Source organism: Sinocyclocheilus grahami, unplaced genomic scaffold (assembly GCF_001515645.1).
Source record: "Sinocyclocheilus grahami isolate Dianchi unplaced genomic scaffold, SAMN03320097.WGS_v1.1 scaffold949.1, whole genome shotgun sequence".
Classification (NCBI taxonomy): Eukaryota; Metazoa; Chordata; class Actinopteri; order Cypriniformes; family Cyprinidae; genus Sinocyclocheilus; species Sinocyclocheilus grahami.
The window spans coordinates 267,526-281,239 of NW_015506128.1; the positions used below are offsets into that span (position 1 = coordinate 267,526).

General features: G+C 37.2%; 1 protein-coding gene across 4 annotated transcripts in view; it reads left to right on the forward strand.

Annotated features, from left to right (window-relative positions):
• LOC107564585 (heat shock protein HSP 90-alpha 1) overlaps positions 1-13,714 on the forward strand; it is a 15,703-nt gene extending 1,989 nt beyond the window's left edge. The window contains exons 4-11 of one of the 4 annotated variants that reach the window (XM_016249694.1): positions 2,281-2,346; positions 2,432-2,731; positions 3,226-3,391; positions 3,497-3,687; positions 3,766-3,913; positions 4,000-4,268; positions 4,349-4,682; positions 5,545-5,728. In XM_016249694.1, coding sequence (XP_016105180.1) covers positions 2,281-2,346; positions 2,432-2,731; positions 3,226-3,391; positions 3,497-3,687; positions 3,766-3,913; positions 4,000-4,268; positions 4,349-4,682; positions 5,545-5,654 — 1,584 coding nt within the window. In that variant the 3' untranslated portion in view covers positions 5,655-5,728. Of the gene's footprint in view, positions 1-446; positions 613-717; positions 909-988; positions 1,137-1,222; positions 1,492-1,571; positions 1,906-2,280; positions 2,347-2,431; positions 2,732-3,225; positions 3,392-3,496; positions 3,688-3,765; positions 3,914-3,999; positions 4,269-4,348; positions 4,683-5,544; positions 5,729-8,459; positions 8,781-10,444; positions 10,611-10,724; positions 10,916-11,544; positions 11,711-11,824; positions 12,016-13,160; positions 13,309-13,389 lie in introns of those variants that run through there. The other 3 variants (XM_016249695.1, XM_016249696.1, XM_016249697.1) reach the window with 3 other exon arrangements.

A 13,714-nucleotide genomic window follows, 5' to 3' on the forward strand; every position in this document is an offset into this window, starting at 1 on the left:
TTTTAAACCACCAATCGTCTTGCTTTTAAACCACTAATCATCTTGCTTTTAAACCACCAACCGTCTTGCTTTTAAACCACCAACCGTTTTGTTTTTAATTAAACCACCAATCGTTTTTTTAAACCACCAATCGTTTTGTTTTTAAACCACCAATCGTCTTGCTTTTAAACCACCAATCGTCTTGTTTTTAAACCACCAATCGTCTTGCTTTTAAACCACCAATCGTCTTGTTTTAGTGGTTTAATTGGCCACCAATTGTCTTGCTTTTAAACCAGCAATCGTCTTGCTTTTAAACCACCAATCGTCTTGCTTATAAACCACCAATCGTCTTGCTCAATTTTCTTTTTGTTAAACCACCAATCATTTTGTTGTTAAACCATCTATTGTTTTGCTTTTAAACCACCAATATTCTTGCTTTTAAACCACCAATCGTCTTATTGTTGCAGCACTTCTCAGTTGAGGGCCAATTGGAGTTCCGCGCTCTATTGTTTGTACCCAGAAGAGCCTCTTTTGACCTTTTCGAGAATAAGAAGAAGAGAAACAACATTAAGTTGTACGTGCGCAGGGTCTTTATCATGGACAACTGCGAGGAGCTCATTCCAGAATATCTCAGTAAGTGTCTCAGGAGTTCATTTGCGAACAATTCCTAGAAATTATACATCTGATATCGATTTGACCCGTGAGTTTAGATGTTAACGAGTTAAACTTTCCTCCCAGACTTCATTAAGGGTGTTGTGGACTCTGAGGATCTGCCGCTCAACATCTCCAGAGAGACGCTTCAGCAGAGCAAGATCCTGAAAGTCATCCGCAAGAACCTGGTCAAGAAGTGTCTGGAGCTCTTCACCGAACTCTCCGAGGACAAAGAGAACTACAAGAAATACTACGAGCAGTTCTCCAAGAACATCAAGGTGTGTGTGTGTGCTTTCCGAGTAGCTATTGAAATCACATTTATCATACCTCCGAGCTAAAATGTATTTTCCAATTGTAGCTGGGCATCCATGAAGACTCTCAGAACAGGAAGAAACTCTCAGAGCTGCTTCGCTATTACACATCGGCTTCTGGAGATGAAATGGTGTCCCTCAAGGACTATGTATCTCGCATGAAGGACAGTCAGAAGCACATCTACTACATTACTGGTTAGTAGTTGGAAAATGAATTTAAACATTATTTTAACACACAGATAATTTTCCTACAAAGTAAACCTTGCTCTTGTTCTCCAAAGGTGAGACCAAAGATCAGGTGGCCAACTCTGCTTTCGTGGAGCGCCTGCGCAAAGCCGGTCTGGAGGTGATCTACATGATTGAGCCCATCGATGAATACTGCGTCCAGCAGCTGAAGGAATATGATGGCAAGAACCTGGTATCAGTGACCAAAGAGGGTCTGGAGCTGCCCGAGGACGAGGAGGAGAAGAAGAAGCAGGAGGAGAAGAAGGCCAAGTTTGAGAACCTGTGCAAGATCATGAAAGACATCCTGGACAAAAAGATTGAGAAGGTATGAGCCGTTAGCATACTAGACTTTGATTTTGAAGTGAATACTCTTCAGAGCCATTAAATGATAGTGTATCCAAACAGGTCACCGTCTCAAACCGTCTGGTGGCTTCACCTTGCTGCATCGTCACAAGCACATACGGATGGACGGCCAACATGGAGAGGATCATGAAGTCTCAGGCCTTGAGGGACAACTCCACCATGGGCTACATGACCGCTAAAAAGCACCTAGAAATCAACCCCGTCCATCCCATCGTCGAGACGCTCAGAGAAAAAGCAGAAGCTGACAAGAACGACAAGGCCGTGAAAGACTTGGTCATCCTGCTGTTCGAAACCGCCCTGCTCTCCTCTGGATTCACTCTAGAAGACCCACAAACACATGCTAACCGCATCTACAGGATGATCAAACTTGGTCTTGGTAAGTTGGATGACAATAAAAAGTATACATTTAAACACAAGGGCCTAATATATCACCGTTATTAATGCATTATTAATTAGTAACGCCCATCAAAAAAACTAGTCCACTATTAACTCTTAATAATTAAAGTTCATTATTGGCATCTATAACCTTTAAAAATGGTTTAAAATGGTTATTTTAAGAATTATCCACTAAAACATATCAGTCCACCAAATAAAGGTTCTTTATTGGCTTTGATGGTTCCATGAAGAACCTTTAACATCCATGGAACCTTTCCATTTTTAATGGAAAAAAAGTTTCTTAAGATAATAACATTTTTCTTCACACTTATTTAATATGGTTATTTTAAGAATTATCCACTAAAACATTGTTGAGGAGAAGCGCATCAAGGAAGTCGTGAAGAAACACTCTCAGTTCATCGGTTACCCCATTACGCTTTTCGTAAGTGCTTGTACTTTGGTACCAGAACTGCAAACCTTGGTTCCTCTCGACTTGAACAAATAAAGCATAAATACTCATCTTGCAGGTTGAGAAACAGAGAGAGAAAGAGGTTGACCTTGAAGAAGGAGAAAAGGAGGAAGAGGTGGCGGCTGGCGATGAGAAAGACAAACCCAAGATTGAGGACTTGGGCGCCGATGAAGATGAAGACACCAAAGATGGGCAGAACAAGAGGAAGAAGAAGGTCAAGGAAAAGTACATTGATGCTCAGGAGCTCAACAAGACCAAGCCCATTTGGACCCGTAACCCTGATGACATCACTAACGAGGAGTACGGCGAGTTCTACAAGAGTTTGAGCAACGACTGGGAGGATCACCTGGCTGTTAAGGTTGGTAGGAATATTGAGTCAAAAATGGATGGAGTTCTTATTGAGTAGACTAGATGATTAAGCCACCAATCTTTTTGTTTTTAACCACCAATCGTCTTGCTTTTAAACCACTAATCATCTTGCTTTTAAACCACCAACCGTCTTGCTTTTAAACCACCAACCGTTTTGTTTTTTTTTAAACCACCAATCGTTTTTTTAAACCACCAATCGTTTTGTTTTTAAACCACCAATCGTCTTGCTTTTAAACCACCAATCGTTTTTTTAAACCACCAATCGTTTTGTTTTTAAACCACCAATCGTCTTTTTTTTAAACCACCAATCGTTTTTTTAAACCACCAATTATCTTGCTTTTAAACCACCAATCGTTTTGCTTTTAAACCACCAATTTTCTTTTTGTTAAACCACCAATCATTTTGTTGTTAAACCATCTATTGTTTTGCTTTTAAACCACCAATATTCTTGCTTTTAAACCACCAATCGTCTTATTGTTGCAGCACTTCTCAGTTGAGGGCCAATTGGAGTTCCGCGCTCTATTGTTTGTACCCAGAAGAGCCTCTTTTGACCTTTTCGAGAATAAGAAGAAGAGAAACAACATTAAGTTGTACGTGCGCAGGGTCTTTATCATGGACAACTGCGAGGAGCTCATTCCAGAATATCTCAGTAAGTGTCTCAGGAGTTCATTTGCGAACAATTCCTAGAAATTATACATCTGATATCGATTTGACCCGTGAGTTTAGATGTTAACGAGTTAAACTTTCCTCCCAGACTTCATTAAGGGTGTTGTGGACTCTGAGGATCTGCCGCTCAACATCTCCAGAGAGACGCTTCAGCAGAGCAAGATCCTGAAAGTCATCCGCAAGAACCTGGTCAAGAAGTGTCTGGAGCTCTTCACCGAACTCTCCGAGGACAAAGAGAACTACAAGAAATACTACGAGCAGTTCTCCAAGAACATCAAGGTGTGTGCACTTTTTGAGTAGTTATTGAAAATCATATTCATCATATTTCCAGGCTAAAATGGCTTTTCCCAATTGTAGCTGGGCATCCATGAAGACTCTCAGAACAGGAAGAAACTCTCAGAGCTGCTTCGCTATTACACATCGGCTTCTGGAGATGAAATGGTGTCCCTCAAGGACTATGTATCTCGCATGAAGGACAGTCAGAAGCACATCTACTACATTACTGGTTAGTAGTTGGAAAATGAATTTAAACATTATTTTAACACACAGATAATTTTCCTACAAAGTAAACCTTGCTCTTGTTCTCCAAAGGTGAGACCAAAGATCAGGTGGCCAACTCTGCTTTCGTGGAGCGCCTGCGCAAAGCCGGTCTGGAGGTGATCTACATGATTGAGCCCATCGATGAATACTGCGTCCAGCAGCTGAAGGAATATGATGGCAAGAACCTGGTATCAGTGACCAAAGAGGGTCTGGAGCTGCCCGAGGACGAGGAGGAGAAGAAGAAGCAGGAGGAGAAGAAGGCCAAGTTTGAGAACCTGTGCAAGATCATGAAAGACATCCTGGACAAAAAGATTGAGAAGGTATGAGCCGTTAGCATACTAGACTTTGATTTTGAAGTGAATACTCTTCAGAGCCATTAAATGATAGTGTATCCAAACAGGTCACCGTCTCAAACCGTCTGGTGGCTTCACCTTGCTGCATCGTCACAAGCACATACGGATGGACGGCCAACATGGAGAGGATCATGAAGTCTCAGGCCTTGAGGGACAACTCCACCATGGGCTACATGACCGCTAAAAAGCACCTAGAAATCAACCCCGTCCATCCCATCGTCGAGACGCTCAGAGAAAAAGCAGAAGCTGACAAGAACGACAAGGCCGTGAAAGACTTGGTCATCCTGCTGTTCGAAACCGCCCTGCTCTCCTCTGGATTCACTCTAGAAGACCCACAAACACATGCTAACCGCATCTACAGGATGATCAAACTTGGTCTTGGTAAGTTGGATGACAATAAAAAGTATACATTTAAACACAAGGGCCTAATATATCACCGTTATTAATGCATTATTAATTAGTAACGCCCATCAAAAAAACTAGTCCACTATTAACTCTTAATAATTAAAGTTCATTATTGGCATCTATAACCTTTAAAAATGGTTTAAAATGGTTATTTTAAGAATTATCCACTAAAACATATCAGTCCACCAAATAAAGGTTCTTTATTGGCTTTGATGGTTCCATGAAGAACCTTTAACATCCATGGAACCTTTCCATTTTTAATGGAAAAAAAGTTTCTTAAGATAATAACATTTTTCTTCACACTTATTTAATATGGTTATTTTAAGAATTATCCACTAAAACATGTTGGTCCACCACTACAATCTTAAAAATAAAGGGTCATTGTTGGCTTTGATGGTTCCACGAAGAACCTGAAACATCACCTTTCCATTGCACTAAATGTTTTTATTCATGGAAAAAGGTTATTTAGATTATTAAAATGTGTTTGACACCAATAAAAATGGCTCTTTAAAAGAAACATCTACTAAACCATATTGGCCCACCAAATAAAGGGTCATTGTTGGCTGTGATGGTTCCGTGATGGTTCCACGAAGAACCTGAAACATCCGTGGAACTTTTCCATTGCACAGAAGGCTCTTAATAGTTCAAAAAAGTTCTTAAGATAATTAAATCGTTCTTTACACGAATACAAAAATGGTTATTTTGAGAACGGTCCATCGAAAGGTTCTTGGGGAACCAAAAATGGTTCTTCTATGGCCTTTATTTTTAAGGGTGTAGCCAAAAATGAAATTTTCATTGGAGAACATGACTTAATTATATTTAATCTCTTCTCTTCCAGGCATTGATGAGGATGACTCTGCTGTAGAAGACATTACTCAACCCGCTGAAGAAGATATGCCGGTTCTGGAGGGTGACGACGACAGTTCTAGAATGGAGGAAGTCGACTGAAGAGTTTTAGTGTGAATAGCACTAAATTGTTAATGTATTTAATTAATCGTTTTTGTAATAAAAAAAAAAGTGAACGTTAACAAGCCAATTAAATGTTTTTTTTTGGCGTAGTTTTTCTAATATAAGCCGTTTTTTTTTTTTTTTTGTAAACCTGACTTGAAAGTTTTTAATAAACGACTAATGATAAATATGATCTAGAGTCGGTCTTTATTATTTACTTCTGATTTCCCAAGCAATCTATAAATTTAATCTCCCTCAGTCTTGGCCCCGCCCCTTTTAGCGGTTGAAAGGTTGATTGACAGCCAAGCCCCGCCCCCTGCGCCCATAGGAAAGCATTGAGAAGCTTCGAGAGATTTCTGGAGCGTCAGCGACTCAGCGTTCTCGAACTCTCCCGCCAAGGACGTATAAAAGCCCGCCACTAGCGTAACGCACGCGATAGCAGGATCTCCCAAAGCTCCGTGACAGCTGAGGAGAAAACCCTCACAGGCTTACCGGAGAACCGCTTAATCTAATTCACTCTAACAAACCATCCAAGGTAAGAATATAGAATCAGAATAACATCCCAGTTCATTATAATTCAGCTTGAGTGTGAAGATATTCGACGTTTATTCGCGCTTCATTCATCCGTCAACGGTCTTTTAACGGTCGTGATGCTGCTACACATTTGTTTATTTATTTATCAGACGCTTTTATCCAAACGAGGACAACAGAAGCAATCAAGTGTAGCTTTAAAACATTTACACGGCGATTTATAACGTGTATCTTAACAAACATGAAGTGTTTTACATCATTTAAGTTCCTGTCAGTTTATTTAAATAGGCGTGTTTTTGAAATAAATGCCGCGAATAAGTCCTCAGGCCATGTAGAGTTGAACAGTTTACCTCTTTGAGGGATTAAACGAGGTTTTCACAAGATTCACGATCTGTAAAGATGCTTATGAACGCGTTCGAGGAAAGTGGGCGTCGTTATTACGCATGCGCGCTTTATGTTAATGAGTGCATTTTAATTATGCATGCGTGCGTTTAAGTTTAACAGAATGCATTGGTGTTTTTAAAGTGATGTGCTCCGTGTTAATGCATGTAGACAGTTTGGTAGTTTCGAGAAGCGTGTAATAACACGTTTGGACCGACAGGAGGCGTTCAAAATATTAGTTAGAATTAAAAGATGTCTTTTAAAAAATAGGATGTTGCTTTCAAGTAGTTTTTCATTAAGTAAATCATGTAAACAGTCAGTAATGCAATAATAAGATGCACATTACATTTTATGTCCTATTAAAGCTTCTTAAATGTGACCCTGGAGCACAAAACCAGTCATAAGGGTCAACTTTCTGACCCTTTATCCGAAAGCTGAATAAATAAGCTCTCCATTGATGTATGGTTTGTTAGGATCGGACAATATTTGAAAATCTGGAATCTGAGGGTGCAAAAAAATCTAAATATTGAGAAAATCATCTTTAAAGGATTTATTATCTAATCAAAATAAAAGCACAGCGATGAGTCTAGGAGAACTCACCGGTATCACACACACTCAGCAGCGGTCAACGACTGAAAACCAATCACAAAGAGTACTTTTTCATTTAAAAACATGAGATGCAGTGGGATGGAGAAAACCGCCATAAAGTCTCGAGACATGTTTTTTAAAAGTTAAACTTGCATTGATTTTACATGGCTTTCTAAACATGCAGCTCTCTTGTGCGAGACGCGAGTGCAATGCTGATAGATGTCCCTCTAGAAAATGTGATAAATATGCGTTCTGTGTGAACGGCTTGGTTTCAGTGTTGACGTAAACAACATCTTCTCCGCATTGATGTTCTCTCTTTTTCCCCGCAATATTTTGAATGAACAACGTAGCAGCACCACATCTTGTGGCTTCAACTGGATAGGCTAAAAAAGCATTAAAATGCAATTTTACACTTACATCGTCATCGCATCTTGGGTATCGTTAAAATTTTTTCGATACCTTGACTCCGATACCGGTTCCTGAACGATACTTTTTTCGATACAAATTTTATGAAATCAATTTTAACGAGATTACATTATCTAAAAAAAAAAACTTTGGTTTTATTATTCAGCTTGTTGATGTTTATACAAACTCAAAGACTCCTCTCCTGAGCCACTGCACAAAGGAACAAAATGTAACCAACACAATAAATCAGTGCAAAATAGTTTTTTATTATTATTTTTATTCTTAATTTCAGCAACTTTACATGGCCAAAACACACATTAGACGGCAATCGGAAGTTATTACAAATTATATAAAATATAATAATAAATTAACCTTAAGGGTAGTATTTCAGTAATTAACAACACATTTGCATGTTTATGGTTCTTTGTTGTCTGTTAAAGGTCATGCAACAAAAAAATTATAATATTTAAATATTAGAAATATTTTTTATCATATAATAAAAAAAAAATGTATAGTTAATATTAGTTCAAATTAAAGTTAATACTTCAGTTAACTTACGTAAAATGTGCATAATAACTTAAAGTTAAATTAACTTTAAGGGTAATATTTACGGTTTGCTGTTCTATGATGCCGGTTAAAGGTCACATGACATGCAGCTAAACAAATTACAATTTTTTTTTTTTTTATTCTCAAAAATACATCAGCAGCATATTTTCACTAATGATCCTGACACACATTAGTCAAGTAATCCTGTTACATTATGAAGCCCTATGCAGATACACTTAAAGTCTTTGAAAGTCTTTAAAAACTAAGTACGGAAAACCATCTGTATAATGTACAGTAATTTAAGCAGTGCTTTATGCTTTTGTTTTAATGATGAAATCGTTTTGTTGGTTTCAGGTCGAGAAGGAGCGCGACAAGGAGGTGAGCGACGACGAGGCAGAGGAGGAGGAGGAGAAGGAGAAAGAAGAGGAGGAAGAGGAGAAGGATGAGGACAAGCCCGAGATCGAAGACGTGGGCTCCGACGACGAGGACCACGATGACAAGAGCTCCGACAAGAAGAAGAAGAAGAAGAAGATCAAGGAGAAGTACATCGACCAGGAGGAGCTCAACAAGACCAAGCCGCTGTGGACCCGTAACCCTGACGACATCACTAACGAGGAATACGGCGAGTTCTACAAGAGCCTGACTAACGACTGGGAGGATCACCTGGCCGTCAAGGTGACTGAGACCTGTGCAGAAACAGTTAATGAATTAACTCATTCGAAAATCCTAACAAAAACTAGAGTATATCAAAGCAATAAGCTCCAAGAAGCTGATATAAATTCACTGTAAACCACGGCTTCACGGGGGTTATTGCTTTTATAAAACGGTTACTCCATATACGTAGTAAGGTTTCACAAAATAAAGCAGAGCAAATACAGTGTAATGATATTAATAAACACAGTATTCTTCCACCAAACAATGTAGCTCCTCAGAAACAGTTGTGGTTGCTACAAAGTGGTTGCCGAGCAACACACAAACGTAAACAAAGGTGTGTGTTACTTTGTAGCGTCATTTACAACAGCTTTGATCTTGGCTCAGCCAATCAGAATCAAGGACCGTAACTATATCCGCTTTATAACAAAGATATTAAAATAACACTTGTGTCTATTTAATGTAAAATATTTTACACACACACACACACACATATATATAGTGCTGTCAAACTATTAATCGCGATTAATTGCGTCCAAAATAAAAGTTTGTATGTATGTGTGCCGTGTATATTTTTTACGTATATATAAATACAAACACATACATGTATGTATTTCAGAAATATATGTTAATTTTAAGTATTAAATATATTAATTTATAATATAAATTACATGAATATAAATATAGACATGTAAATATATTTATATTATATATAAATAGTTTGTGTTTATATATACATAATATACATAATAAATATGCACAGAACACACACATATATATTATGCAAACAAAAACTTTTATTTTGTATGATTAATTGTTTGACAGCACTAGTATATATATATATATTATTTTATGTTTGTGTCTATATATATTTAATGTCATATGTATGTATATTTTGTCATATGTGACCCTGGAGCACAAAACCAGTCATATATTTATATTATATATAAATAGTTTGTGTTTATATATACATAATATACATAATAAATATGCACAGAACACACACATATATATTATGCAAACAAAAACTTTTATTTTGTATGATTAATTGTTTGACAGCACTAGTATATATATATATATATTATTTTATGTTTGTGTCTATATATATTTAATGTCATATGTATGTATATTTTGTCATATGTGACCCTGGAGCACAAAACCAGTCATAAGGGTCGATTTTATGAAATTGAGATTTATGCATCAGCTGAAAGCTGAATAAATAGCTTTCCATTGATGTATGGTTTGTTAGGATAGGACGATATTTGGCTGAGATACAACTCTTTGAAAATCTGGAATCTTGTAACATCATGTAATTAATTAGATTAAAATTTTAATCGACTGACAGCCCTAATATATATACGTATATATATGTGTATGTGTGTGTGTATGTATTTATTTGCATTTATTATACACATTTATATTTATGTATTTATTTAAATGTGTATATATATATATATATATATATGCATTTTCTAAACCCATTCAATCAGATTTATAAAAATTACATTTTAAATTATATCAAGCATGCAATATTTTTATTTCCTAAATAACTGACACCATGCAACACAAGGAGGTCATGTGACAATGTACCATGCTAATGATCAAAATGTTTGTTTATCATTGCATTGTTTATCATACTTTTAAGAAATACTAAGCATCGCTCAAGATCTGTGTTTATTTCCTCGCAGCACTTTTCTGTGGAGGGTCAGCTGGAGTTCCGTGCGCTGCTCTTTGTGCCTCGCAGAGCTCCATTTGATCTCTTCGAGAACAAGAAGAAGAAGAATAACATCAAGCTGTACGTGCGCAGGGTGTTCATCATGGACAACTGCGACGAGCTCATCCCAGAATATCTCAGTAAGTCTCTGAATCCAGAATGATGCAAACGCCAGCCAGATCTCCCAGTAAACCTGAAGCCTCAGATCTGTTTGTTTTGCGCCGTCTTTAATGTGATCCCACTTTTCCTCCCAGACTTCATTAAGGGTGTTGTGGACTCGGAGGATCTGCCGCTCAACATCTCCAGAGAGACGCTTCAGCAGAGCAAGATCCTGAAAGTCATCCGCAAGAATCTGGTCAAGAAGTGTCTGGAGCTCTTCACTGAGCTCTCCGAGGACAAAGACAACTACAAGAAATGCTACGAGCAGTTCTCCAAGAACATCAAGGTGAAACTCGAGCTCAAGTAGCCAATAAACACACAAAGAAGGTTTGTTGTAAAAGTGTTATAGTCAGCTTTGTTTTTATAGCACTTTATTACAAAACAGATTGATTCGAGGCAGCTTCGTAGGAATAAACAGGAAAATAACAGTGTTAATGTTGCCAAATTGATCACTTATACTATAATAAAAAAATATATAGGGCAATATTTGGCTGAGATACAACTATTTGAAAATCTGGAATCTTGTAACATCATGTAATTAATTAGATTAAAATTTTAATCGATTGACAGCCCTAATATATATACGTATATATATGTGTATGTGTGTGTGTGTATGTATTTATTTGCGTTTATTATACACATTTATATTTATGTATGTATTTATTTAAATGTGTATATATATATATATATATGCATTTTCTAAACCCATTCAATCAGATTTATAAAAATTACATTTTAAATTATATCAAGCATGCAATATTTTTATTTCCTAAATAACTGACACCATGCAACACAAGGAGGTCATGTGACAATGTACCATGCTAATGATCAAAATGTTTGTTTATCATTGCATTGTTTATCATACTTTTAAGAAATACTAAGCATCGCTCAAGATCTGTGTTTATTTCCTCGCAGCACTTTTCTGTGGAGGGTCAGCTGGAGTTCCGTGCACTGCTCTTTGTGCCTCGCAGAGCTCCATTCGATCTCTTCGAGAACAAGAAGAAGAAGAATAACATCAAGCTGTACGTGCGCAGGGTGTTCATCATGGACAACTGCGACGAGCTCATCCCAGAATATCTCAGTAAGTCTCTGAATCCAGAATGATGCAAACGCCAGCCAGATCTCCCAGTAAACCTGAAGCCTCAGATCTGTTTGTTTTGCGCCGTCTTTAATGTGATCCCACTTTTCCTCCCAGACTTCATTAAGGGTGTTGTGGACTCGGAGGATCTGCCGCTCAACATCTCCAGAGAGACGCTTCAGCAGAGCAAGATCCTGAAAGTCATCCGCAAGAATCTGGTCAAGAAGTGTCTGGAGCTCTTCACTGAGCTCTCCGAGGACAAAGACAACTACAAGAAATGCTACGAGCAGTTCTCCAAGAACATCAAGGTGAAACTCGAGCTCAAGTAGCCAATAAACACACAAAGAAGGTTTGTTGTAAAAGTGTTATAGTCAGCTTTGTTTTTATAGCACTTTATTACAAAACAGATTGATTCGAGGCAGCTTCGTAGGAATAAACAGGAAAATAACAGTGTTAATGTTGCCAAATTGATCACTTATACTATAATAAAAAAATATATAGGGCAATATTTGGCTGAGATACAACTATTTGAAAATCTGGAATCTGAGGGTGCAAAAAAATCTAAATATTGAGAAAATCATCTTTAAAGTTGTTCAAATTAAGTTCTTAGCAATGCATATTACTAATCAAAAATTAAGTTTTGATATATTTACGGTAGGAAATGTACAAAATATCTTCATGGAACATGATCTTTACTTAATATCCTAATGATTTTTGGTATAAAAGAGAAATGTATAATTGTGACCCATACAATGTATTGTTGGCTATTGCTACAAATATCCCCCAGCGACTCAACACTGCTTTTGTGCTGCAGAGTCACATATTTTTAATAGTCTTAAAATATTGATTCACTCATAAACATAAATGTTTAAAAATGTAACCTTATTGCAAAAAGTAACTAAAAAACAAATTGTTTAATGTATTTAAAACAAAATGTTTAAAATCATTCAGCTCAATTAATTACCTATTTTGTTAGTTATATTTATCTTTTTATTATTTATTTTTTATAAAAATTGTAATTATGTCTTAATTGGATATCTATTTAGTTTAATTTTAGATTTTATTAATCCCCCCCCCCCCTTAAATTTAAATTTTCATGTTTAAAGTCCCAGTTTATACTGTGCAAAATTATTATACATGCAAAATATTATTTAGAAAATAGTTAGTTTGTATTTAATCACCCACACACACACACACTCTCTATTGTACCGAACTGTTAGATGTATTTTTATTTTTAAAAAGTACATAAAAATACCTCATTGCAAATTGTTAAAAAAAAGCAAAAATATTACAAAACACAAGACAATAGTATGATTATTCAGCTGAGTTCATTTCTAGTGTCAGTGCAGTCAAATCAATAATATGACTGAATATTAATTGAATCACTCTTTTAAATGAATAGTCAGTGAACATGGCAACTAATATTATATATCTATATTTTCCCGTCACACAGCTAGGCATCCATGAAGACTCTCAGAACAGGAAGAAACTCTCAGAGCTGCTTCGCTATTACACATCGGCTTCTGGAGACGAGATGGTGTCCCTCAAAGATTACGTGACTCGCATGAAGGACAGTCAGAAGCACATCTACTACATCACCGGTGTGGATGCCTTGAGCTCTCAATGCATTGGGAATCATTGTATTAATGACTTTAACTAATGTTTGCATGCATCTTCTGCAGGTGAGACCAAAGATCAGGTGACCAACTCTGCTTTCGTGGAGCGCCTGCGCAAAGCCGGTCTGGAGGTGATCTACATGATCGAGCCCATCGATGAATACTGCGTCCAGCAGCTGAAGGACTTCGAGGGCAAGAACCTGGTATCGGTGACCAAAGAGGGTCTGGAGCTGCCCGAGGACGAGGAGGAGAAGAAGAAGCAGGAGGAGAAGAAGGCCAAGTTTGAGAACCTGTGCAAGATCATGAAAGACATCCTGGAGAAGAAAGTCGAGAAGGTAAAGATCAACTAAACCAAGGGTTTTCGGTCTTTTAGATGCCACAGACTCCTGAA